Raw genomic sequence first — 27347 nt, forward strand, 5'->3', positions numbered from 1 at the left:
GCAACATCTCTGGCAGCCCCAGGAGTGTCCCCTGAGTGGCCACCTGGCTCCCAGAGGCAGATGGCGGGGAGGGGGCATGGCTATGGGGTGGAGTGACCATGAATGCCCTCTGGGAAGGCGGCTGGAGGAGGCCGGGCTGCCGGGAACAGCCCCAGGAGGACGGGAGGAGGAGGAAGCCACTGTGTGGGGAAGGCCCTCCCGGCAGCCCACCCTCGGACTCAGCCTCTCATTCATTCGTTCAGTGGACCTTCAAGGACAGCCTTCCCTGGGACATGCTGGGGACCCAAGAACGGCCAGTGTGTCCCCAGGGACACTGGGGAAGGGGAAGGGCCAGGGGTTAGTCAGCAGTAAGGGAGGCACCCCCACCCCGGGATGTTCTCTGCAAGCCAAAAAGGCTGAAGGGGGGCATCTGTGCCTTGCTCTGAAGGGGACGGGAGAGAGGAGGAGGAGGAAGGAGGCAGGAAGGACACATGCTCCGGGAAATGGGCCCAGGGTCCTGGGGAGCTGGGGGCTGTCACAGGGCTTCTCCAGAAATCAGGGTGGGCCTGACCACAAATGTTACTGAGAACCTGTTGAGGTACCAGGCCCTGCTCCACGCATTAGGGGATAGATTTGGAGACAAGACGTAACGATCCCTGCCCTGGTGGCTACATTCCCGTGGGGGAAACAGTCAATACGCCACCCGTGTAATACAGTAAATTATATAATGTTACAAGGTTAAAAGTGACGTGGAAGAAAGTTGAGAGGGTAGGGGGTAGAGAGGGCAGGGTGAAGGGTACATTGCAATTTTAAATAAGTTCCTCAAGGGGGTAACAACTGAGCTGGGACTCAAGGGAGGTGAGAAACTGACCCAAGCAGCTACCTGGAGGAAGGATGTTCCCCAGACTGAAGGGACGGCCAGTGTAAAGGTCCTGGGGTAGAAACGTGCCTGGTGGTTTAAGGAGCAGCGGGAGCTCACTGTGACCGGGGTGGAGTAAAGCAGAAAGAAATGAGATGGGAGAGGGGGCGAAATCATTTTTGTTCTTAGAGATCTTGCTTTCTTTTTTATTGCGCTATAATTCATGCACAGTAAGATTCACCGTCCTCAGTGGGTCGCTTTGCAAGTTTTGACAAAGTCTCACAGACGTGAAACCACCACCACACGCAAGAGAGGAAACAGCTTTGCCTCCCCAGAATCCACCATGCCCCTTAGGCAGCCAAGCCTCCTCCAGCTTCCCATCCCCGGAAACCACTAAGCTGTTTTCTGTTTAGTTGGACCTTCTTCAGGAAGTCATAAGAAGGGGACAATACAGTGCGCAGCTCTCAGGGGCCGGTCCCTGTCACATGGCAGGATGCAGTCAAGACCCACCCGTGTTGTTTCTCAGCAGTTCATTCCTTTCTGTGGCCTGTGAGTTTTTCTGCGGATGTAATACAGTTTCTTTAGGCTCTCACCAGGCAGAGGACGTGCATTTCTTCTGGCTGGGGCTGTGACAGGTAGCACCGTGAGAAACATTCGTGTACAGCTTTTGTGTGAAAGGGAGTTGTTATTTTATCGGAGTGAATGCCTGGGAGTGGGGCAGCAGAGTGCGCGGGGAACCTCCTAAGAAAACACCAAGCTCCCCTCTCCACGGGGCCGTGCAGTTTTCGTCCTCACCAGCACTGCACGAAAGGGCCAGTTACCCCCCCAATCTCACCAGCACTTGGAATTTTCAGGCCTTTTTCCCCCCAGTCTTAGCCATTCGAGTAGACGTGTAGCAATATTCCCCTTTGACTTGTTTCCCTCATGAGGAATGACGTCGAGCACCTGTCATGTGGATCTCCTTGGGTGGGGTGTCTATTCAGATCTTTTGTCTGTATTTCATCAGATGGCTTGCGCTGGGGTCTGAGTTTTTGTTTCATGAGTTACATGTATGTAGTCCGGATATGGATCTTTATCGGATACGTGATTTGCAAATCTTCCCCCCAAATCCACGGCTTCCCTTTTTGGTTTTTTCTAGATGTCTTTCAAAACGCAGAAGTTCTTACTTTGGACGACATCCAATTTAACGTTCATTTTTTTTTTCTTCTATGGATGGTGCTTTTGGAGGGCACACCTAAGAAATCTTTGTCTAGCCCAAGATCACAAAGCTTTTCTCCTGTATTTTCTGCTAGAAGTTTGGAACTCCGGGTTTTAATTTTAGGTCTACGATCTAGAGTTCATTTTCGTACACAGTGTGAAGTATAGGGTGGCGCCCATTTTTTGCATGTGTATATCCAATCATTGCACGCCATGTGTCGAATACACTTCTTAATTGAATTACTTTTGCGCCTTTATCAAAAATCAGTTGGCTTTGTACGTGTGAGTCTTTTTCTGGCCTCTGTTTTGTATTGACTATTTAGATAAATTTAGACAAAATTGCATCTTCACGGTATTGAGTCTGCTTTTTTGGTTTTTTTTTTTTAATGTTTTTATTTATTTTTGAGACAGAGAGAGACAGAGCATGAGCAGGGGAGGGGCAGAGAGAGGGGGAGACACAGAATCCGGAGCGGGCTCCAGGCTCTGAGCTGTCAGCACAGAGCCCGACGCGGGACTCAAACCCATGAACCGCGAGATCATGACCTGAGCCAAAGTCAGTCGCTGGACTGACTGAGCCACCCAGGCGCACCCGCCCCCCGCCCCATTGAGTCTTCTGATCCATGAATATGGTGTATCTCTCCACTTATTAAAGTCTTCTTGATTTTTTTATTGCTATTTTATATTTTACAGCCCACAAACCTTGCAATTATTTGTTACCTAAATATCTCATGTCTTTAATGCTACTATATATGGTAACTTTTTTTAACTTTATTTATTTACTTAGAGAGAGAGAGATAATGAGAATGAGTGGGGGAGGGACAGAAAGAGAGAGTGAGAGAGAGAATTCCAAGTAGGCTCCACCCTGCCAGGGAAGAGCCCTATGAGGGGCTCGATCCCATGAACTGTGAGACCCTGACTTGAGCCAAGATCAGGAGTCAGACACTTAACCAACTGAGCTACCTATACAGCACCTTTTTAATTACAATTCCCAACTGCTTATTGCTAGTATAGAGAAATATGACTGATTTTTGTACACTGACTTTATTTTTGCAAATTTCCTAAAGTCCCGGGTCAGTTTTGGTGGTTTTTTTATAGAGTCTTTGGAATTTTCTAATTAGGTGATCACATCCTCTATAAGTAGAGATCATTTGTTTCTTCCTCTGCAGTCTGTATACTCTTCATTTCTTTTCTTACCTGTTTGTATGGACTAAGCCCTCAGTACCCTGTCAAATAGAAGTGGTAAGAATAGACACCCTTTCCTCATTCCCAATTATGTGGGGAAAACATTCAGTCTTTCACCATTAAGTATGACATTAACTATAGGATTCGTGTAGGTATTCTTTATTGCGTTGAGGAAGTTCCTTTAATTCCTATTTTTATTGGGAATGGATGTTGAATTTTCTCAAACGCTTTCTCTGCTTCTGTTGAGATGATAATATGGTTTTCTCCTTTCATCTACCAATATTGGGAGTTACATTGATTTTCAAATGTTCAACAAGCTTTGCATGCGCAGGATAAGGCCCACTTGGTCATGGTAGATGAATGAGTGTGTCCATATATTTTGGCTTTTTACGTGAAGAAAGTTTGCAGGGCCTTTATTCGGTTTGGGTATCGGGATATTAAGGCTCACCTCACTGAATGAGTTAAGAAGTATTCTCTCATCTTTAATTTTCTGAAAGAGTTTTATAGTATTGGTATCATTTCTTCCCTAAATGCTTGGTAGAGTTTAAGAGTAAAGCCATCGGGGCCTAAAGTTTTCCTTGTGGGAAAACGTTCAACTACAAATTCAATGTTTATAATAGATGCGCTATTTTGGTTATTTAGTTCTTCTTGATTGAGCTTCAGCATTTAGTCCTTTTATGATGAAGGAATTCATCCATTTCAGCTGGGTTGTCAAATGTATTGGCATGAAGTTGTTCATAATACTCCCTCATTGTCCTTTTAATGTCTGTGGGATCTTTAATGGTGTATCTGTTCTTAATCTTGATATTAATAATTTGTGTCTTCTTTCTTTTTGCCCTAATAAAGCCTGCTGGAGGTTTATCAAATGTATTCACTCCTCTTTTCAAAGAGCCAGCTTTTAGGGGCGCCTGGGTGGCGCAGTCGGTTAAGCGTCCGACTTCAGCCAGGTCACGATCTCGCGGTCCGTGAGTTCGAGCCCCGCGTCAGGCTCTGGGCTGATGGCTCGGAGCCTGGAGCCTGTTTCCGATCCTGTGTCTCCCTCTCTCTCTGCCCCTCCCCCGTTCATGCTCTGTCTCTCTCTGTCCCAAAAATAAATAAAAAACGTTGAAAAAAAAAACAAAAAACAAAAAACAAAAAACAAAGAGCCAGCTTTTGGTTTTACTGATTTTCTCTATTGCTTTTCTGTTTTCTACTTCATTGATTTTTGCTCTTTTATTATTTTCTTTCTTTGGGTTTAATCTTCCCTTTTTTTCCCTAGTTTTTTAGGTGGAAACTTAGGTCACTGATTTCAGACCCCTATTCTTCTCTAATACTATAAATTTTCATGATGTAAATTTCCCTCAAAGTACTGCTTTAGCTGCACCCCATGCATTTTTATATGTTGTGTTTTCACTTTCATTCAGTTCAAAGTAGTTTTTACTTTGTTTCAGTTTCTTCTTGACCTAAGCAGTATTTACAATTGTTACTTAGTTTCAAAATACTTGGGAATTTCCCATACATCTTTCTGCTATTGATTTCTAATTTAATTTTATTGTGGCCAAAGAGTATGCTTTGTTTCATCTGAATCCTTCTAAACTTATTGAGACTGTTTTATGGCCCAGAATATGATCTATCTTGGTAGGTGTTCCACATGCACTCGAAAAGAATACTTGTTCTTCTGCTTTCAGATGGAGAGTTTTGTAAATGCCAATTAGATCACATTAGCTAAGAGTATTGTCCAACTCTTTTATATCTTTAATGATTTTCTGTCTTCTTGCTCTATCAATTATTGACAGACGGGTGGTGAAATCTTCAACTATGATTCTACTATCCTTCAACTATTTCTCCTTTCAGTTCTATCTCTTTTGCTTTATGTATTTTCAAGTTCTGTTATTAGGTGCATGAACAATTAAAATTGCCAAGTCATCTTGATGAACAACCCCTTTGTCATTATGAACTGATTCTTTTATTTTCTTTTTTTTTTTTTATTTGAGAGAGGGAGAGAGAGAGAGTGAGAGCGAGAGCGCATGTGCATGAGCAGGGTAGGGGCAGAGGGAGAGAGAGAATGTCAAGCCAGTTCCAAGCTCAGCATCCAGCCTGATGTAGGGCTGGATCCCATGACCTTAGAATCATGACCTGAGCTAAAATCAAGAGTCAGATGCTTAACCGACAGAGCCAGCCAGGTGCCCCTGAGGTGATTCTCTTTATCCATGGCTATATTATTATATACTTTAAAATATACTGTGTCTGATATTAATATAGCCACTCCGGTTTTATTCAGGTTATTATTAGTGTGGTTTCTCTTTTTCCTTCATTTTTCATTGATTTGTGTCTATTATATTTCAAGTGTATTTCTTATAGGCAGCATATACTTGGGTCTTGATTTTTTATTCAACTTGACAGTCTCCGCTATTTGATTTAGATATTTAAACCATTTGCATTTAATGTGATTATTGATATGATTTCATTTTAATCTACTGTCTTGCAATTTGTTTTTGCTTTGTTTTTTCTCTTCTTTGCTCTATTTTTCCTCTTCTGCCTTCATTTGCATTAACTGAGTATTTTTTATGATTCCATTCTATGTCTTTTGTTGGCTTATTACTACATATATTTTGGTTTACTCTCTCTTTGATTTTTTAGTGATTGCTTTCGTGCTTATAGTTTACAATTTTACAATATCTCAGTCTACCTTTAAGTGATAATGTGCCACTCAGCGTATAAGAATCTTACAACATTTTATTTCCATTTCCCTCTCCTGGCCTTTATGGTATTGTTGACATATATTTTACTTCTACATTTGTTATAGGCCCCACAAGGCGTTATTATTTTTACTTTGAACTTGAACAATAAGAAAGAATATTTTATACTCACTTACATATTTACCCTTTCCACTTTTTTTTTTTTTTTTTGGTCCATATATCCATCTGGTATTATTTTCCTTCTGTCTGAAAGACATCCTCAAACATTTCTTATGGCACAGGTCTGCTAGTTATAAATTCTTTCAGTTTTAGTGCATATGATAAAGGCTTGGTTTTACCATCCGTTGTTAAAATGTTTTTCTCTGACTAGCTTGCCAGGTTTGTTTCTCTTAGTGTTTTGAAATGTTGTTCCATGTCTCCTGGCTTGCGTTGTTTCTGACTAGAACCACACTCTTGCTCGTATCTTTATACCTTTGCATATAATGCATGCTTTATATCTGGCTTTCTTTCTTAAGATTTTCTCTTAGCATTGGTTTTAGGCAATTATATTTCAATGCCATTTGGTATGGTTTTCTTTATGTTTGTTTCAGTTGAGGTTCATTGTGTTTTCTGGATCTGTGGGATTTTTAGTTTTTATTAATTTGGAAACTTCAGATATTATCTCTTCAAATATTGTTTTCTGTCTCCCTTTCTTCTCCTACGAGGACTCACATTACACATGCACGCCATGGCTTTTGAGGTTGTTCTACAACTCACTGAAGCTCTGTTCCATTTTTTCCAGTCTTTTTTTCTATTTCTGTTTCATTTTTAGATAGTTGCTGGTGCAGTGTCTTCAAGTTCACTACTCTTTGTTTCTACTGTGTCTAATCTGCTATTAAACTCATCCAGTGTATTCTTAACCTCAAACATTGTATTCTTCATCTTGCTTATGTTTTCCATATCTCTCCTTAGCATGCTTATGTTTTAATCTACCATGTTGAACATGTGTAATATTGTTACAATAACATTTGATGTCCTTGTCTACTAATTCTATCATTTGTGTCATTTCTGTGTTGCTTTTGGTAAATTAATTTTTTTCTCCTACTTAGGGGTCATACTTTCTTGCTGCCATGCATGCCTGGTAGTTTTTTATTCAATGTCAGGCATTGTGAACTTTACCTTGCTGGGTGCTGGATATTTCTGTGCTTTTCAAATATTCCTGAGTTTTGTTCTAGAACACAATTCATTTAAAAACAATTTGGTCTCTTTGAGGCTTGCTTTTAAGCTTTGTTAGGCAGCACCAAAGCATTCTTGTCTAAGGATGATTGTTTTTTCCTTCATCACCACGATAATACCACTCGGAGTACCCTGCCCAGTGCCCTATGAATTACGAAGTTTTCCACTGTGGCTGTTAAAAAAAAAAAGGAATTATTCTCAGCCTGTGTGAGCTCTGAGGAGTATTTTCTCTGCTCCTGTTGGTGGCCCTTTTCCCACATACACTAACCAGCACTCAGAGGAAGACTTGGGGTGGGGGGGAGTCTTCAAACCTCCAGTGCTCACTTTCTCTCACTGTGCAGTTGTCTCCTAGTACTCTTCCCTGCAAACACAAGCCACTTTGGCCTCCCCAAACTTCCACTTCCATTTTCTCCACTCGAGTGGCCCACGGAGCTTCCTGGGCTCCCTCATCCTGCAAATTAGAAACTTCCAGACAGCAAGTTGTGACGATTTGGGGGCCGACCCTGCAGATTTTCCACCTCTCTGGAATACTTATCTTGCACTTCTTGTTGCCTAATGTCTGATATTAGTGGGTTTGTATATGTTTTTCCAATTTTTTGAGTTGTTCAAGGCAGGAGGGGGCATCTGGTTTCTGTTGCTCTATCTTGAAGGGCAGTACGGGTGTCGTATTTACCATCTTCAGGACTTTGAGCTTTTTGCTGAGTGCAATGGGGAACCACAAGAGGGTTTTGAGCTACATGATCTGACATACGTTTCTCACATAGTAGAATAAATTAATGGGTACATGTTAAGAGATGAACCACCTTCTAATATATCATGAATGTACCCTTTGAATTTGTTGACAGTCTGTTGTCTTGCTCACCGCTACATCCTCAGTGGGTAGAAAGAACGTGACTTGCCTGTGGTCGGTATTTGGGAACCAGGAACTGAGAGTGAAAGAGAAATGGGATCCCAGAGCAGGTGGAGCAGAGACCCACTCCTGCCATGAGGGTCCAAGAGGAAGTCGTGAGACAAACAGCTTGGGCACCACCCCCAAAATGAAGGATACCTCCTTTTTTGGCCCTTCTGGCAATGAGTACAATCTGAGGGAATCCTGTCCCCACATTTGCAAAAGAAGAGAAGGGAAAAAGGAAGTAGGAAGGAACCAGCTTCAAGGGGTCGATGTCCTTCCTTGCCCATGCCACATGTTTTTTTCTCAGTATCTCTGTCATGCAAACATAATTGTTCTCAAGCACCAGGAGGTGGGGGGAGGTCTGGAGCACAGACGGTGTTGTAGTCCAGCACATCTTCATGGCTCCTGTTCCCACCTACCCTGTAGCCCTTGGACCCCCACCAGAGACCCCCTCGGTGATATCTGGGTAGCCAGGACAGTCTTGTGTGTGACCCTGAGAAGACTGGCTCCCCAAGTCAGTGCAAGAGCTAGAGTTGGGGATGCCATACCCTGAGCCCTCCAGGTCCTGTCAGCCACATCTGTGCCACCAGCACTTGCTGGGAAGTCAGGCCTCTCCAGACCCACAGTAAATGCTGCCTACTTAACAGCATCCCTGAGGCTTTCAGACCCTTTCCCTACTCCCAGGGTTTAGCCAATCCATTGAACAGAAGGTAGACACGTGCAAGGATGTTGCCAAGCCTGATCCTGACCAACATGGCTCTCAGTGTCTACTGGGCTTGCATTCATGAATGCACATGAGGATGCCTACATACATCCTGGACCTCTTTTCCATTTCAGAACGTCCTCCCATGTCTCCAAATCCATGGAGTTGTCTCACCTGAAGGTACCTCAGGACCCTTCCTGCAAAGACAGACAGGGATACCCAACCACCATCATGCTCTGCAAGTCACAGAGCAGCCAGGCTGCCGTGGGGCCCAAGGAGCACAACATGTTCATGGAAGAAGCCTACAGTGCGGGTGATCACCAGCCCTGGGACTCCACCAGGGCAGGAGATGGGGTGGTCAGGTTCCAGCAGACCCTATCATGTCCCTGCACCAAAAATGTTAGGGATGAGGGCCAGAGGGAATCCATCCACCCAGGGACCTTGGGGATGTCAAGGATCTTGTGGACATAATGAGACCTTCAGGAGAGAGCTCTACACACCCTCCTTGGCCTCTTCATACCTCCTCAAGCTCCATCCTAAGCCCAAAACTTCCCTCCCTCACACCTCACCTTCCATTTTTCTCCCACACCATTTCACACCTTAGGACCTCAGCTTAGGCCTGATCCTTTCACAAGAATGCTTCTCCCTTCATTCAAAGGGTAACATGACTTCATCATTCTAGGCAAAGTTAAATTGCCACCTCCTCCAAGTGGCCAGTCCTAAATGCCCTCCATCTTTTTGGGGATGTATTATCCTTGCCCTCTCTGTGTGCCCAGGGCCTTTTATACAACTACATAACCAGAGTCCACTGATATTGAGTAGGGTTCCCATGGGCTGGGGGCTCCTTCAGAACTGAGCTGGGTCCTGACTCCTCCTTGAGCCCACACACACAGTCCTATGACCACACAGAGTGAACAACATTGAATGTTGAATGACAACATGGAAGGTGAGGGAGTTAAGGGATGAATAGATGGAGGGGTGGAGGGGTGGGTGGGTGGGTGGGTGGATGGGTGATGGGTGGATGGATAAGCTTATGAATGGATTAGTGGATAGACAAGTGGATAGATGAATTTGTGATCAGATGGGTGATGGATGGATAGATGGATATATTTACTAATGCATGGACTGGTAGGTGAGTGTAAAGATGGACAGACAGGTGGATGAATTGATGGACAAATAGGCATATGGATGAATGTGTGGGTGGATGGACAGATGAATTGATGGACAGGTAGATGATAGATGAATGAATAAGTGGATGGATGAAAAAGTGGTTGAATCAATGAATGGATGGAAATATGTACAGGTGTATAAGGGTGTGAAAACCTGCCTGTCTTCCTGCTTCTTATCCTATCTCAAACTCCAGGAGGACTCTTTGGACAGTCAAGAGGCCCAGGAATTCCCAATATATTCAGTTCTTCAGTCTTCATTTTCAAGTCACTCTTTCCCATTCCCAGCCCTACCACTTCCCTGTCTATGTATTCCAGCTAGCACAGTGTAACCTCCCCACAGCCTATCCACCTCACACCTTTTTCCATCTCCTTTAGCCGTTTGCTTCAAGATGCTCCAGGACCTGAATGGTTCAGACCCTCGAGGCCTGAAGTACATCATTAAGAAGATCAAGAACATGGCTCACGAGGCCCCCAACCTGGTGCTGGAAACTATCCATGACTACTTTGTGAACAACCCAGAGGTGGGAGCTGCTTGAGCCATTAGAGGGAATGCATGGAAGCAGAGGGAGGGCTGGACCCCAAGGCAGGTTCAAATCTTGGCTCTTTGGTACAGCTGCTTGATTTGGGGCAAGTCAGTCTCCTCATATCTCTAATGGCTTGAGCAGGGAGGGAAGAAGGTGGACCATGTGTTGACCACCCTCAGAATAGTCTCATGATGTAGATATTATGACCCCCATAGATGAGGAAACAGGCTTAGGAAAGGAAAGTGATTTGCCTAAAGTCACAGAGAAATTAAGTAGCAGAGATGGATGAATGGATGGATGGTTGGCTGGCTGGATGGGTGGATGGATAGATGGATGGATGGGTGGGTTTGTAGTCGGCAGATAGATGGATGGGTAATTAGGGGGAAGATCTGATTGAGTTTTAACAAATGAGTGAATGAATGAATGAACAGACTTTAGAGGTGGAATGCTTTTAAAATCCCATAACTGTTCTTGAGATAGAGACAAACTTTTATTTGTCTGTCTCTGCAGAACCTCGTTCGAGGCCTGCCTATAGTGTGTGTTCACTAAATACTTATCAGATGAATGGCCAAGTGCATCCACTGTGACCCTCTCCCTTTGGCCTCCTCAGCCCCCTCGGCACCCCCACACCCAGGCTTTCCCTGGTGGCCACTCCCTGTGTGACCGGACCCCACCTGTCTCTGAGCCTCTGCCCACTCTGCCCCCACAGATGTCCTGCCGGCACAAGTTCTGGCTGCTCCAGGCCCTGGAGGCAGCCATCGAAGCCAGCGACTCCCTGGAGGAGGCCTGGGAGAAGACGTTCATGAAGCTGGCCCTGGAGAACATGACTAAGTCCACGGTGGGCCTCCCTTGCCAGCAGATAGGCCACTTCTGGGAATGCAAGCTGCTGTCCCCAGCCCCCAAATAATAATAGAGATGTCCCGGCCTGTGGTTGACTAAGTGATTTCTGTCCATTTTCATTTTCTTAACACCAGTCCCTTCAGAGGGACAAACTCAGGCACCCATTTTACAGTTGAGAAAAGTGAGATTTGGAGAGCTCATGGCCTGAGTCTAAGGGCCCATAAGTGGAAGAACCAAATGTCAGCTGCCCCTTAGCACCCCTTCCTGGCAGCCCCCACCCTGGGGTGGGCTCTGGGACCACCCCTCCACCACCGGTTTCACGATTCCCATGGCTGCCCACCCCCCCACCAACCTCTGGGAGGCCTCCCGCAAGGAGGCCTACCCGTACTCCAGGCATAACACAGCCTCCACGACCACCTCCTGAGTCTTGCCTGGTGGACACTTCCGGGTTTGGTTCTGAACGGCGCCTACCCCAGGATGTTGCCCAGGGACCTGGCCCAGGCCTGCCCACCGCCTCGGCTGGCTTCGACTCCAGAGACTTGAGGGCCGGTGGCTCTCAGACAGACCAGCCCAGGGTTGCCCACAGTGGACTAGTCAGCAAATTAGTGACTAGTCACCAAGGCCCATCACCACGTTCCAAGCCTCGGCACTCCACGGGGTGGGAAAGGTATAATTTAACACTCCCACCAGGTATTTATGACCCCCGTTTACGGAAGGAGGGACCGAGGCTCAGGCAGTAATATGAGATGGTAAATGGCCGTCTCCGTGCTCCCAACAAAGAAGTCTTCCTTCCTGGTGTGGGCAGCAGACAGAGGCAGGGAATGAAGTTCAAAGCCACTGTATTCTCTTCCCAAAAGAATTTTAATTCTAAATTCGGACTCTAAATTCTTTATTAAATTTTTTCAATGTTTATTTATTTTTGAGAGAGAGACAGAGAGACAGAGTGCAAGCAGAGGAGGGGCAGAGAGCGAGGGAGACACAGAATCTGAAACAGGCTCCAGGCTCTGAGCTGTCGGCACAGAGCCCCACGCGGGGCTCAAACTCACGGACCGCGAGATCATGACCTGAGCCGAAGCCGGATGCTTAACCCACTGAGCCCAGGGGTCCCTGTGATTTCTTTTTAACCTGAGTCGTCGTGTGAAGTGTGTTACCTGTGTATAGTTTACAAACCAGTAATAATAGAGCGGGGGAGGCAGCGGTGACCCAGGCTTTGGGACACACAGGGCCCACCGGTGTCTGGGTGGTGGCCTGACCCAGCCTCCCTGGGGGTGGACAAGAGCGCCTCTGAGGCAGGTCCGCGGCAGGGCCCTTTGGCACTTCCTGCTTCTACACACACAGCGGCCCACCGCCAGCTCTCCAGCGCGGGCCAGTGCGGGCCCCCCTGTAGGTGCCAGGACGTGGTCCAGGACTCACAGAGGAGCACAGGCACATCATCCCCTGGGTCTCAGCCGGCCGAGCGCGTCTGGGCGTCCAAAGCCCAGTCTGGGACCCCCGCAGCCCATCCCCACCGGGGACGGTGTCTCCGGTCCCCCAAGCCTTCCTCCTTCCTGGCTTGATCTCTTGCTTTGGGACACACATCCACTGGCAGCTTCTTGAGAAAGTGTGCGTTTGGGAAGTGCAGTGTCGAGACCACGCGTTTCTGGAAATCTCTCCCTTCTGTTTCGCCCCGGACTCTGCATTGGAGACCGTGGACAGAAACATCTGACATGAAGTCAGGAAGGCCAGGGTGGAGCCAGTGGCCACCAGGGAGGTTGGTCTGACGCACGTGCTCACCTGGATCGGCTTGGACTTCAGGCCACGTTGACCACAAACGGCCACACCGTGTTGCGTTTTTCCCAGAATGAGGCTGATGTTGCTGAGCTCCGACCTATCCTGTGTAGACCAACGTTATTTTTCCTACACCAATCATACTTCTTTCAAAACAGCTTCTGCGGGGTTTTCCTACACCAATCATACTTCTTCCCTGCGGGATTTGGCCTCGTAAGCTCTTTCTTCCAGCTCCAGGCACATCTCGGTTTCCTCCTGAATCTGTGTCTCCCGGATCGGAATTCCTAAAGGCCCCAAATAAACTGCTGGTTTGCTCTGACGCTCAGTTCCTTCCTGCTCGACAAGGTCATTGTCATGCTGGCAGTGGTGCCCTGTGGTCCCCCCACTGCCTCTGGTGCAACCATAGAGACTCCAAAGTCATTGCGGACATGAGACCTTTACCCGCACGCAGCCTTCTGCAGAGTCCTCCGTGCGTCTGCCCGCCCCGCGGTTCCCCGAGGTGCGCCTGGCTCTGGGTCTCTCCGTGGCCACTGTGCGCTCTGGCCCCGCCCCCCACGGTCTGGCTGGCTGTTTGGGACCTTTGCTTCTGGAAAAGTTCTCACTTATTTCACTGACAGTATCGTCCGTCCCCCGAGTTGCTCTGCCCCAAGGCTTCAGGGACGCACAGGTGCGGGGTGCTCAGTCCTCCCTAATACTTTCATCTGGTGTCTCCTCCACCAGCTCTCTGTCCTCCGTTCGGCTCTCTGAGGACGCGCTGTCTTCCAGACCTGTGGAGTCCCCAGCTCTGCCCCGTGCCTTCGACTGTCCCACGATCTTGATTTTGGGCCCAGAATGTTCACTTTCATATCATGCTGTTTTATTGTGGATACAATACCTGCTTTGATCTCTCGGGATATTAAAGAGACAGCTTTGCTGGAAGTTTTCATCTCTCCGTTTGGCCTGTGTTTCCTCCCGGTAGCAGTTTTCCGGGTTTCGTCGGGTGTGTGGGGATGGTAATCATCTCCAGCGTGGCTGTCTGCCCGTGGTTAGTGGTGATAGGGAGCTCTGAATGCACCGGCGGGTGCCAGGATTTGGGGTCCACTGTAGAGTCACCAGGGAGCCCACGGCTGCCCACCACCCGTGCCAGAACCTCTGTGGCTTTCGTCCTGGGCTGCCCAGATTTCCCAGAGAAGACTCCAGCACCGTGCCCGGCCCGGAGGAGTGAGGCCCAGGGGCAGCGCTGTGGAGGGCCCTGGCCTCCCGTCCCAGACCCGCGCCTGCCCCCTCTGGAGACCGAGCCTCTGGAGACAAACTCCTCTGGGTGTGCAGCGGGCACAGCATCTGGGCGCCTGACGCCTTCTTGAATCGCTGCACCCTCCCCCGGCACCCTGGTCGCAGAGGTCTGGTACACGTGCCCTGCAGAGTCCCCCCCACCCATGGACAGACCTGGCCAGGTGACACTGGGCTTGCCCGATGCTGCCTACTGCTCACCGATTACTGTCATTCATTTGCTCTCCAGCTTCCAGAACGTGGCTGCTGTTGAACTTCTTAGAGCATCTCCTTGGGGCGGCGTGGGGTGGGGTGGGGGGGTTGCCTGGGTGTCTCAGTTGGTTAAGCGTCCGACTCTAGATTTCGGCTCAAGTCACGAGCTCATAGTTCATGGGCTCGAGCCCCGCGTCGGGCTCTGGGTTGACGGCCTAGAGCCTGCTTGGGATTCTGTGTCTCTGCCCCTCCCCCACTCGACCTCATGCACTCTCTCTCTCTCAAAACAAATAAGTAAACTTTAAAAAAAGCTCCTAAATGTGGCTTAGTCGAGGTGTTTTTTTGAAAGGGCAAAAGCAGTTTCAATCCACCCTCTTAATGAGAAGCCCTCATACCCACACTTTGAGTAAATTATAAACGACAGAATGATCTCACATGATGATTGAAACAGCATCGCAGGGCATACAGGGAGGGACCCGAGACCTCCTCGCTTTTAGACGCCACCAGACGCAGGGCAGACCCCTGGCCCCCACCCGGCGGTGGTCCTGTGACAGCACCTCCCGTCTCACACCGGCAGCCGTGGACAGCACCTGATGGTTCCCACTAAACCTCAGAGAAAAGAGGAACCCAGATTAGAGCAGCATCAAAAGACATACCAAAATTTTGTTGAGAAAAGCCCCAGGTGTGGCGACACAGAGAGGGCTCCCCTGTGCCCGAGGCCACTGCCCCACTAGCTGGTGGTAGGTAGGCAGGACCGCCAGCTGGGCCTCTTCCCGAGCGGCTGACCCTGAGCCCTCAGGCCCGAGAGGCAGAAACCGTGGCTCTGAATTCACCCGGATGGGTCATCAAAGGAGGTGACATTGTCCGGAGGGGACAGTTGACTGGAGCCTGCAGGACCCACGTCCCACATGGGGGCCTCGGGGCCCACTCTAAAAAGGACTAGATCTGGATGGACAAGGTGGGCGGGAGCAGTGCTCCAGGCTCAGAAGCAGGAAGCACAGCGGGCTTCTGGAACTATCCCAGGACCAGAGGTGCTGAGGGTCCCGGGAAGCTCAGCCCGGGACAGAAGCTCAGCTGACGTATGCTGGGCCACCTTGGTCTGTTTTCTATCCAAAATGTGGGCTGACCACAGCGGCCCTGCCGACCGAACCAGACCTCATGCATGAAAAGCCAAAGCTTTGTCCAAGTGCCCACTCCTCCTTCTTGCCCCCCGCCCTCCAGGAGCTGGAAGAGGTGTACCAGGACGCGGCCAGCAACGTGCTGCTGGCCATCTGTAGGCACTCGTGGCGGGTGGTGGCCCAGAACCTGGAGACCGAGGTCCTGACAGGTGTCTTCCCGCACCGCAGCCTGCTCTACGTGATGGGCATCCTGACCTCTAACGGTATGTCCTGCCCTAGAGGCCTGAGGCACCCCCCAGCCTCGCCTTGGCCACCTTCTGCCCCCAGGCCCCGAGGGTGGCGTCATAGAGAAGGATCCAGAAGGGGTCAACTGTGTTGACCTGCGGGGCACACGTAGGGCCAGGCATCGGCTGCACAATGTGTCTGTGCCAGAGGAACGGGATGTGGCCCCAGCCCCCCCCCCACAGCCCCCTCCCCATGGCCAGCCAGGGCCGCATCAAGGCTCCCAGGAAAGGAGACCACCAGCCCGCCAGCTGGTCCCCATTGGCCCGTGGTCCTGCTGTCAGCATTTCTACAATGGCCTGGACAGAAGCAGGACAGGGCAAGGAGGCTCCAGGAGGTGGTCCAGGATGGGCGTGAGGCCAGCACTGCCATAGGGTCCTGGTCCTCTGTCACCACAACAGGCGGGTGCCCCTGCTCACTAGCAGAAGAGGAACCAAGCTCACAGAGGCAGTGTGGTGGGCCTGAAGGCCCGGAACAGCATGTCACAGGCCTGTGATGTCCAGGTCCCCGGGCTTCAACAGCAGCCACTGGCTCTGAGTTGTGGGAAGGGTCGCCCTGGACAGTGGGGTCTCTGAGGACCCTGGGGGAGGCCCTATAGGGAAGGGTCTTGCCAGGAGAGAGTTTAGCATAATGCAAAGCAACCAACTGAGCACCTGCCCTGTGCCAGGCTCCCTGCACTCAGGAGCTCACAGCCCCCGGAGGGAGGCAAACACCAGCTGTCACTGAGGCACACTCGTCCACTCACAGTGTGAGAGGAATATGCTGCTGCCCTGAGACCCCCAGGCCACCCCCAAGGCAGCCCTCCCTCCGAGGTTGAATTTCCAAAGTTCCATAAAAGCTTTCCGTTCTCACAACGCACCCCTCTCCGGGCTTTATTTTCCCACCCTTGAGGGGATTCTGGCACATTCCAAATGGCCACGCCTGGAGGGAACCTTCCATTCACCATTGGTGAGCCGGGGGCCCCAAGAGGCAACAAGGCCGACCTGAGGACACAAGGCCAGGGTGGCAGGGCCACAAGTCCAGCCCAGCTCTCCAGACCCTGCACCCAGTTCACTGCCCTCCACGAAGCCAGGACAAGCAGAGGCAGGACAATGTCACCCTGGCTCAGTCCAGTATCTGAGGGATGGGGGAGAAGGAGCCCGAGATCCAGCCCCAGCGTGGACGTCAGACGTGGCCTCCAGCGACGTGGCCCTTCTCTCCCACAGAGTCAATCTTCCAGAAGGGAGAGAAGGCATGCTGGGAAAAGCAGCTGGCCCAGGTAGGGGGGAGCCCGGCCACTGGGGCCTTCTGAGGGACGCTGGGGGCAACAGGGGAGCAGGGCACCTGCTCTCCCTGGGAGGTGGGTGGGGGTAGGGAGGAGTCCCACTGTCACAGATGAGCAAACAGGCTTAGAGGGGACTACAGGATGTAATGCACAGTGCCCGGTATGCGGGCCGCCCTTGTTCAGTGTAGTTAATAGTTTCCGTCAGTGGTAACAGTAGCAGCTAATGATTAATAGAGAAGTAAGACAGAAAATCACTAAGGATAGAGAAGCCTTGAACGACATAATTAACCAAATTGATCTAATTGACATTTCTTTCAAACATAAATAGAACATTCACCAAGATAGCTCGTTCGCTGGGCCCTATATCAAGTTTCGATAAATTTAAAAGGACTGAAATAAAACAGAGTACATTCTCTGACCAGAATGTAAATCAGAGATCAATAGCAAAGATGTATCTGGAAAAAAATCCCAAATATTTGGAAAGGAGACAACACATTTCTAAGGAACCCATGGGTCAGAGGAGAAGTCACGAGAGAAAGTAGGAAAGATTTTGAACGCAATGATCATAAAACACAATGTATGAAAATTTGTGGGGTTCAACAGAAAGCAACCTCAGAAGGAAATTCGTGTTTTTAATGCCTATGTAAGAAAAGAAAGGTATAAAGTCTATTATCTAAAAAGCTATCGGGGTGCCTGGGTGGCTCAGTAGTTTAGGCGTCTGACTCTTGATTTCGGCTCACATCATGATCTCACAGTTTGTGAAATCAAGCCCCATCATAGGGCCCTGCGCTGATGGCGTGGAGCCTGCTTGGGATTCTCTCTCTCCCTCTCTCTCTCTCTGCCCCTCTCCAGCTGTGTGCACTCTCTCTCTCTCAAAATAAGTACACTGAAAAAAATTAATGAATGAAAACGAAAATGGAAACTAAAAAGCTATCCAAAAAAAGGACCAATGAGATCTAAAGTAAGGAGAAGGAAAGAAATAATAAAATCTAGAGTACAAGTCAAAGAAATTTCTTAAAGGGATGCAAAGAAAACCCATTTGTTTGCACAACATCCCCAAACATGGACGACCCTGTAGGCGCACCGGCTGCGAGCATGAGAATTACCAGTTTGTCCTTCCGGTAACTGGCCCACTCGGATGATGGCCCAGAGTGGGTAGATTTAGCTTGGGGGAGGCTCCCCCTCCTGAGCAGCTCACCGGCCAGGAACAGCATTTCCAGCTTGAAAATGGCCTTTTCTGAGAGATGGATACAGAAGCTGTGGTTCGTATACACAACGGAATACTACTTGGCCATGAGAAAGAAGGAAATCTTGCCATTTGCAACAACGTGGATGGACCTGGAAGGTATTATGCTGAGTGAAATAAGTCAGGCAGAGAAAGACAGATACCATAGGTTTTCACTCATTTGTGGAACCTGAGAAACTGAACAGAGGACCATGGGGGAGGGAAAGGGAAAAAAGAAAAAGTTACAGAAAGGGAGGGAGGCAAACCATAAGAGCCTCTGGGATACTGAGAACAAACTGAGGGTTGATGGGGGGAGGGATGGGAAAGTGGGGGATGGGCAGGGAGGAGGGCACCTGTTGGGATGAGCACTGGGTGTTATATGTACGTGATGAATCATGGGAATCTACCCCCAAAACCAACTGTACACACTGCATGTTAGCCAACTTGACAATAAATTATATTTTTTTTTAAAAAAAGAGGGGCGCCTGGGTGGCTCAATCGGTTCAGCGTCTGACTTTGGCTCAGGTCATGATCTCGCGGTTTGTGGGTTCGAGCCCCGCGTCGGGCTCTGTGCTGACGGCTCGGAGCCTGGAGCCTGCTTCGGATTCTGTGTCTCCCTCTCTCTCTGCCTCTCTCTCTCTCTCTCTCTCTCAGAAATAAATAAACATTAAAAAAAATTTTTTTAAAGAAAGAAAACATCCCGCAACATGGCGGGATGAACAGCGGTCTGCAAATGAGCGTCATGTCCTGGCACTCGATCTGCTCAGGCTTCTACTCACTTGCCCCAGCGAGAGGCTGTGGGCCGTCGGGGAGGCAGGAGCGCCTGAACCAGGCTGCAAGCAACAGGCCGGTGCTCCCCACCACGTTGTGTGTGAGCATCCCCGGGACTTGGTTGTCTCTTTCTGGCACAAACCGGGGAGAGGTTTGAATAGTTCTATGGGCCTGAGGCAGGTCATTCCTGGGGGGGAGGGGGAGCTGTTAAAGTCCTCTAAAGCCTGTTCGTGTTTACCACCCCCCCCCCCCCAGCAAGGAATGGGTCCGGGGACTGGAATTTTAGTAAGTTCGGAGAGTGGGAAAGCCAATGGAGAAACATTAGGAGCCCACGGTCTGTGACAGGCAGCCGGGCCTCGACATACACAAGGCTGTGGCTTCGTCCTGTGCCTACAAGAAATGCTCTGATCAGTTTCATCCTTTCTGGGGACAGCTGGGTTCCGTCAGCGCCTGGATCATGACCTAGGTCAGGAGCCGCGTCTAGAGAGCGTTGCGATTTCTCTCTAGGGGCTTTATGTCCCTCAAGCAAATACATGGAACCCTTCACGAACATCTGGTTGGGAGCTGAGCACGGCAAGGCGTTCTCTCCTCATTGTAGAGGCTCCATTTCCCAGGGACCTGGGGGTGAATCGCTCTCCACGGGGCCCTCGGGGGAAATAAGAAGGGGCCTCACGGAACTGTCCAGGTATGTTGTTGACTGACATCCGCTGCCGGGGTCCACAGCGATGCTGGAGAAGCTGAGCCAAATCCACCATTTTGAATAGCGAACCCCTGTGAGTCCGCTGTCCGGGTTTGGAACAACTGGGAAACGGGGAACTGCCTCGTTAGCGGCCCTCAATCTTGGACACATCACCACTGTGTCCATTAGGTTTCTGGGTGGGCGGGCAAGATCTCCTGTCCCAGGGCTGGGGCGGGACGATCAGCCCCTGGGCGACCAGGGGTCCCTGCCGTCCGTGCGAGGCCTTGTACAGCCTCGGGTTTCATGGGGGTTGAGGCAATTTGGGAAGAAGTGTAGTTATGTCTGTTGGAATCTTTTTTTTTTTTAACATTTATGTGTTTTTTGAGAGACAGAGAAAGAGCAGGAGCAGGGGAGGGGCAGAGAGGGAGGGAGACACAGAACCCGAAGCAGGCTCCAGGCTCCGAGCCGTCAGCACAGAGCCCTACGCGGGGCTCGAACCCACAGACCGTGAGATCATGACCTGAGCCGAAGCCGGACGCCCAGTCGGACGCCTAACCGACTGAGCCACCCAGGCATCCCATGTCTGTTTGGATCTTGACAGACTCTGTCCTTTTTCACTCTCCCAGTGTCAGTCTGAGAGGCGGCCCACAGGCTTGCAGGCACCTCAGTTAAATTAAGGGACTTTTGTTGTAGTTTGTCCTCTTGTATGTCAAGGACAGACTGTAAAGAACATAAAAGGTTCGGGTGGGTCGGGAAATTCCAAGGCGAGGTCTCCAGCAGAGGCAAAACGTGTGAGCTGGCCCTTTGCATTTAGAAAGGAGGTCTCGGTGGACAGGTTGTCAGGGCCTGGTTCACACAACAAAAGAGAGCGTTTTCCAGGGAAAGGCCCCTGGCTGAGACAGAAACTCCCTCTAAACTGGATCAGATGCCCTCACTATGGAAACCTTTCTCCGAGGGATTTGCTGTCCTGGGGGAGCGGGGTTTAAGGAGAGACTGTAGCTCTCTCACGTCCCCGAATTTGGCAAGGCTTCCCACTAATTTAATTCTAGACTCTCTCTCGGCTGCTGGAGGGGGTTATTGAGATCAGAGAACCCTGCCATCCCCGTCGGCCCTGGGAGGCCCACGGGGGGCCCCGGCTCGGGGTTGGGCACGGGGACCCGAGAGGTGGTGTGGGCGAGTCCCGTGGGGCCTGCGGGGACAGCGGAGACGTCAATCCCTGGGGCAGCGCCTCGGGGTGCCCGGGAGGCCCAGGTGCCGCTCCAGGCCCCTGACCTTGAGGCCACTGCAGCCCTCAGGCCAACAGCTTGGCGGACCTTTGTTTACGGTAAAGTCCCCAGCTCCGGTCATGAGTTCAGTCAGGCAGGGGGCCTCCCGTCCCATTTTCTGCCTTTTTATCAACGCTCTAATCTCAGGAGATAATCCACCTACAAATGGAAAAGCTGGAACACGCTGGGTGCCCTCCGTTATTGTCTGGAACCCAGAATGCTGTAAGAAGATCCCTTCCAGACAGACTTCAGAGTCTGCCACAGATCGGTCTTTCGTTTGCACGTTTGAGTAACAGACCAGTGAGTGCGGGCGGGAGGGCTCTGGGCACCGCTTGGGAGCGGTCGTCGCTTCTTTTGTGGCCCATGAGGGGACCATGTCGAAGACTGAGGCTCTGAAATAGCATCCTCGGATGACACCCTCCTGCCTCTGTTTCCCCTTCCGGGCCCCCCGGGCCCACCAGCAGGTGCACACGCTGACGCAGACCTGGCAGCCTGGGTCATAGCCCGTGGTAAGGACTCTAAATTCTTCAGAAAACTTCTGGGGACCCTCTTTGGGCTTAGAAGTTTCTTTAACTATTGCCCTTAGTTTGGCCTTTGACCAAAGAGGAAAAGACTCTGAGAGAGACTCCTGGACCTCCAGGGGTTTTATTTCAAAAGGTAACTGTGTCTGCAGGGTCCACAAAGCATGAGGACTCGGGTCAGGGAGGAAGGAGCCAGCAGGAGGGGTCGCGTCAGGCTCCCTGCCTTTTGTTTTGGGCACCTGTCTTTCATTTGTCATTAGCTTTCTGTAATGAACCTTTGCATGGAGCTTTTCTGGAATCGTGAGGCCTTTCGGAAGCTTCTGCATCATAATTAAACTAAGTATTCCATTCTGTTCGTGTCATCTTGGGCAACCTTGTTTCCAAGTCCACTTCTGAAATAAACAATCCTAATTTGAACATTCTCCGTAATGGCCATTGGAATTTTAGATTGTTTTTACTAAGATTTTGCCGTTTTTGGAGATATTTATAGCTCTGGGACCGTAGTTCTTAGACATAAAATAAGCAGGTATGACAGAAGATGGCACACTTGAGTTTTCGGGGCTTAAGGAGCTTTTTTTTTTTTTTTAGCTAAGCCTTTGGGGTTTCTCAGAGCCAAGTAATACCCAAGAGGGATGTGCTGCTAGGTTGGGGACTGTGCATGTTTTACTGTGCATGTTTTCATTGTACGGAAATTGTCTTGAGGTTGGCAGGTGACCTAGAGTCAACCTAACCCGTTCTGTGACCAACTTGTCCTAACACCATGGTGGGCGCTCTACCAGTTTTTAAGGATCCGACCAGACCCCCCAATTTTTGTGGCTCTTTGGGTCCCAAGGTCCCCATTAGCAATAGCCTTTATCTATAAAACAAGACACACAACAGGGCACCTAGGGGGCTCAGTTGGTTAAGCCTCTGACTTCGGTTCAGGCCATGATCTCGCGGTTCGTGAGTTCGAGCCCCACATCGGGCTCTGTGCTGACAGCTCAGAGCCTGGAGCCTGCTTCGGATTCTGTGCCTCCGTCTCTCTCTGCCCTTCTCCCACTCGCACTCTGTCTGTCCGTCTCTCTCTCTCTCAAAATAAACACTGAAAAATTTTTTAAAAAATAAAAAAGCAAGACACACAACATGTGCAGATTAACACAACAGCAGATTCCCAACCCGGAACAGGGGACGAGGGAACGCACTGATCCAGCAGACCCCAAAAGTGAGGTCAGGGGACAGGACTGGGCTTTCAGATGAAAGGGAAGTGTAGCTAGGACATCAGTGAGACTGGAGCTCGCCGCAGAGGGCAGAGCTCAGGGCCCGTGTGGACCGGCCCACGACCCTGGAGATCCTCTACCCCAAACAGATGCAGACCGGAGACAGCAGTGCTCTGTGCCAGGCAGAGCAGGACCCCCAGCAAAGACCTAAAGTCCGTAGGTAAGCGTCCACCTGAAAATCAAGTGAAAGACACCACAAAGGAGAAACAGAACGATAGAAACACGGCGGAGAGGAGTGAACTTCTGACACGTGAGGCAGACACGTGCTGAGAACACTAGATGCACAGAAGTACGAGGTACGCACTTCGCAATTCCCGTCCTATGAAACTCCAGAAGAGGCAAAAACAATCTACGGTGATAGAAATCAAAGCAGTTTTGTAGTGATGGAGATTGACTAGGAAGGACCGTGAGCAAGCTCCCCGGGGGGGCGGAATGTGTTCTCTCTCTTGGTGGGCTGACAGGAGCACGGGTCGGCACATCTGTCAGAGTTCGTTGTGCCGCTCGGGAAAGATCTATGCCTCACACTGTGAGTTAAGCCCCCCTCGGTAAACATACTTAAAACCCAGACTTATCGATGGCCAACAGACACGTGAAAAGATGCTCGACATCACGCATCGTCAGGGAAATACAAATCGAAGCCGCAATGAGATACCGCCTCACACCTGTCAGAATGGCCAGACTCAAAAAAAACCAGAAATACCACATGCTGGCGAGGACGCGGAGCTGAGGGGGTCCTCGCGCACTGTTGGTGGGAATGCAAACTGGCGCGGCCGCTGTGGAAAGCAGCCCGGAGGGTCCTCAAAAAAAACAAAACTAAAAGTACCAGATGATCCAGTATTTATCCAAAGGGAAAAGACACTAACCTGAAAATACCTGCACGGCTACATTCGCTGCGGCGTTATTTACAACGGGCAAGATACGAAAGCAGCCCCAGTGCTCGTCCACAGAAGAATGGATAAAGAAGGGGTCTCTATACACAGCGGAGTACTACTCAGCCATGAAAAAGAATGGGGTCCTGCCATTGACAACAACACGGAGGGACCTAGAGAGTATTGTGCTGCGGGAAGGAAGTCAGACAGAGAAAGACAAATACTCTATGATTTCACTCCTATGTGGCATCTAAGAAAACAAACCAAGTGAACAAGGAAACAACAACCAAACCAGACTCCTAAATGCACACAACCACCAAGAGGTCTGCTGGTGGCCGGAGGAGGGGGGGTGGGGGGCGGGGAAAATAGCCAAAGGGGACGTAGAGGTGCAAACCTCCAGTTATAAAATGAGTAAGGCACTGGGATGAGAAGTACAGCAGAGGGAAATCCATTTCAGGCCATTTCAGGGCCCCCCGCCCCGCCTCGCCCCACCCTGCCCTACCCTACGCTACCCAGCATCGCCAGAGAGGGCGCTAAAGGTCCCACCTGCAGGGGGCGCTCTCGGCGGGCTTGCATCTAGCCACGCGACAGAATGTGCCTTGTGCTCCAACCAAGGCACCTATGAGTGCTCCTCTAGGATAAATTCCTAGAAGGGGAGTCCCTTGGGGAAATGTACACACGTTTTAAATTTTAATTGATGCCTGCCAAAGGCTTTACCAAAAAAAAAAAAAATAGAGATCCCTCACCTTCCCACCGAAGGACACTTCCTTGCTGACATCCAGCAAGTTTATTTTTTGCCAATCTCATATCATCTTAATTTCCGTTCCTCAGATATTAGCAAGGTTGAGGTGATAGCCTGTCACGTGTGTGTGCTTTCACTATTTCTAAGCGGACCGTTGCCTTTTTCTTACTAGCTTATGAAGTGCTCGTTATCATCGATATTAACCCTTGGCAAGAGGTTGTAGGAAACAAAAACACAAGGCAACACAATTTACTGCATCTTTCAACCGAATTTATGGTGGTTTTGCTGAACAAACTTCGGAAAACGTTTACCTTCACATCCATCAGTTGTTTTTTCTATAAAGATTTGGGGGCTTGGGATCATATCTAGAAGGGGTACCCCCGTCCCAAAGGACCTGGGGATCAAAATCTCGGACTTGAACTGTGGGATCTGGGAACACCAAAATAAAGAAATCTTGTAGTCGTCATATGTTAGAGCAAAACTTCTAGGACTTTATATTTAGAAGCCACACTCCTTCGTTTCTCTGATCCCACATTCATTCAAAACAATTTTACTGGAGCATCGACTACGTGCCAGGCACAGTTCCAGGTGCCGGGAGACGGCCTGGCACCCACACTCCGGCCGGGCGGCCTTCACCTGACGCTCACTGAGCATCTGTGACGTCTGGGCCCCTGCCCGGTGCCGGGGACATGGGCAGGCTCCCGGTTTCAGCCTCTCCTTGAACACCTCCAGGGAAGGGAATCTCAGGGAAATCAGAGGGCAGGCCCCGGAGACTCAGGAAGAAAGGCAAGAGAATGACAGAGTCAGGGCTCTGAGTGACCAGGGCGGGCCGGGGCTGGTGGAGGCCTCAGCCCCAGCCCGCGGGGTGGAGGGAGTGACCACCACGGCCCTGCCCACTCCTATCTCCTCACAGATGGCGGAAAAGTCCGTCCAGTTCCTGAACACGGACAAGTGGTCCAGGGAGCTGTTGTCGGCCCTCACCAAGCCTGACCAGACGCCTCAGGAACAGCCCCCGGAGAAGGTGGATCGCCCCCTGTATCCCCTGCCCCCCCCCCACAGGCAGCCCCTGTGCCCACCACACAGTCCCAGGGACTCTGTCCATAGGATGCCCACCTAAGCAAGGCCAAGGCCCCAGAAGGACACTGAGACCCGAAAGAAACAAAGGGCCAGGGGCCTGTGCAGCCAGGTTTGATGTGGCACCGTTGAAACCCGTCAAAACTAGGCAGGGGCATGAGGGTCCTAGAGCAGGGGCGTGAGGACGGCTACAGGAGCCCAGGGAGGCCATCGGGGTGGACAGAGGTGGGTCAGACCCAGGACAAGAAGCCAAACCTCCCCCCAGGCCTTTCTGTTCATCTACTACGGGCTGATCCTTCAAACTGAGGACAATGCCACCACTGTGAGGACACACCTGAGAACCCTCCTGGACACGTCCCACCAGTGGCCCAAGCAGCGGGAGGTGAGGACCCGGCCCCCAGCCTAGCCCCCAGCCGCCTGACCCTGACCGCAAGCTTAGCCCGATCCCTGCTCGTACCCTGAGCCCTGGTCGGGCCAGACAAAGACACCTGATCCTTTTCACACCCTGAGTCCTGACCCTGGTCACACTGAGCCTACCATAATTTGGGTCCTCTCCTCTGTCACACATCTATTTCCTGGACCCTCCTTCCCTCCTCTGGCCCAGGCTCAGAGCTAGTGGGGGCAGGGGGAGGTTACAGGCCTCCAGAGAGTCATCGCTCCCCCCTGCCTCCCACACCACCTACCCGCCCCCATAAGAGATGCCCTCACAGGGTTGGGCCAGAGCTGCATGTCCTGAAGAGCAGGGGCGGGGGGGGGGAGGGGGTCCCCGTGACCTTGGACGAGTCCCCTCCCTTTCTGGGCCTCAGTTTCCACACCCCCAGGCGAGAGTCCAGGCGTGGTCCTGTGACCGGCACCGGTGACCCTGCTCCCCCGCACCTGTAGGGTATCGCGCTCACCGTCGGGCTGGCCGCGACCCGCCACCTGGACCACGTCTGGGCCGTCCTAGAGCAGTTTGGCCGGAGCACACCCGTTAAATGGAGCCTCCACAGCTTCTGCCTGAAGGTTCTGGCTCTGGGGCGGTTGGGGGCCTCAACGAGGGGCTGGGCATCAGGACCCCCACCCTCTACACGGGTCTGGGCGTCCGAGAGGGTCTCTGGGGATAGTTAGGGGCACAGGCTTTGGACCAAGCCTCCTGGCCTCCAGTGCCACCTGCAGCGTGACCCGCGTGCCTCAGTTTCTCCTCTTGAATAACAATTCCTCCCTTCCCAGCCGTTGGGATGGAAACGTGGCTTTGAAATGTCTGGCACACAGCAGGTGCCCTGGTGACATCTCGCAGTGGCTGTGCTGGCCGCTGTGTTTATTAATGGCCTTTTGACACGTGCCCTGCCTGTAACATGAGACGAGGGCCAGAGGGCGACCTTGTGCCCCTGCTGATGGGCGGCATGCCCCCCCTCCCCCGTCCTCGCTGCACCCCTGGTCACTCCTGCGGGCAGAATCAGTGTCTGGGGCTGCATGAGGGAGCTCAGGACAGACGGGGGAAGAGTCACAGGTAGCACAGACAGCCCAGCGGGGGCCGGCCACCTCCTCGGGCCCCACAGCCGGCAGGTGACAGAGCAGGGACTGGAACCCATATCTCCAGCCCTCAGAGGGGGCTTAGTCACTGACAGGGAATGGAGGCAAGTGGTCCTCAGGTGACCACCTCAGGTGGTCCTCAGGTGTCTCAGATGTCCCCCCACACTCTCTGGGCCTCCCTTGGGTCCGAAGGTCCAGAGCCCCATTACCATCTCCCTAGGTTGAGGCATGGCCTGCTGGGCCCCCAGCAGCCCAAAGGGGAAGTGGGCCCCCAGCTCCAGGGGAGGGGGCCACGCCAAGGCA

At 50.9% G+C, this 27347-nt stretch overlaps 1 protein-coding gene across 2 annotated transcripts in view; it reads left to right on the plus strand.

Annotated features, from left to right (window-relative positions):
• Positions 1-27347, plus strand: part of LOC125924368 (maestro heat-like repeat family member 5) — a 61494-nt gene that overhangs the window by 2009 nt on the left and 32138 nt on the right. The window contains exons 2-10 of one of the 2 annotated variants that reach the window (XM_049632859.1): positions 1252-1387; positions 8840-9018; positions 10250-10395; positions 11108-11236; positions 15688-15847; positions 17072-17124; positions 25372-25479; positions 25798-25914; positions 26415-26534. In XM_049632859.1, the coding sequence (XP_049488816.1) occupies positions 1332-1387; positions 8840-9018; positions 10250-10395; positions 11108-11236; positions 15688-15847; positions 17072-17124; positions 25372-25479; positions 25798-25914; positions 26415-26534 (1068 nt within the window). In that variant the 5' untranslated portion in view covers positions 1252-1331. The remainder of the gene's footprint in view (positions 1-1251; positions 1388-8839; positions 9019-10249; positions 10396-11107; positions 11237-15687; positions 15848-17071; positions 17125-25371; positions 25480-25797; positions 25915-26414; positions 26535-27347) is intronic. The other variant, XM_049632858.1, reaches the window with a different exon arrangement.

Source organism: Panthera uncia, chromosome F2 (genome assembly GCF_023721935.1).
Source record: "Panthera uncia isolate 11264 chromosome F2, Puncia_PCG_1.0, whole genome shotgun sequence".
NCBI lineage: Eukaryota > Metazoa > Chordata > Mammalia > Carnivora > Felidae > Panthera > Panthera uncia.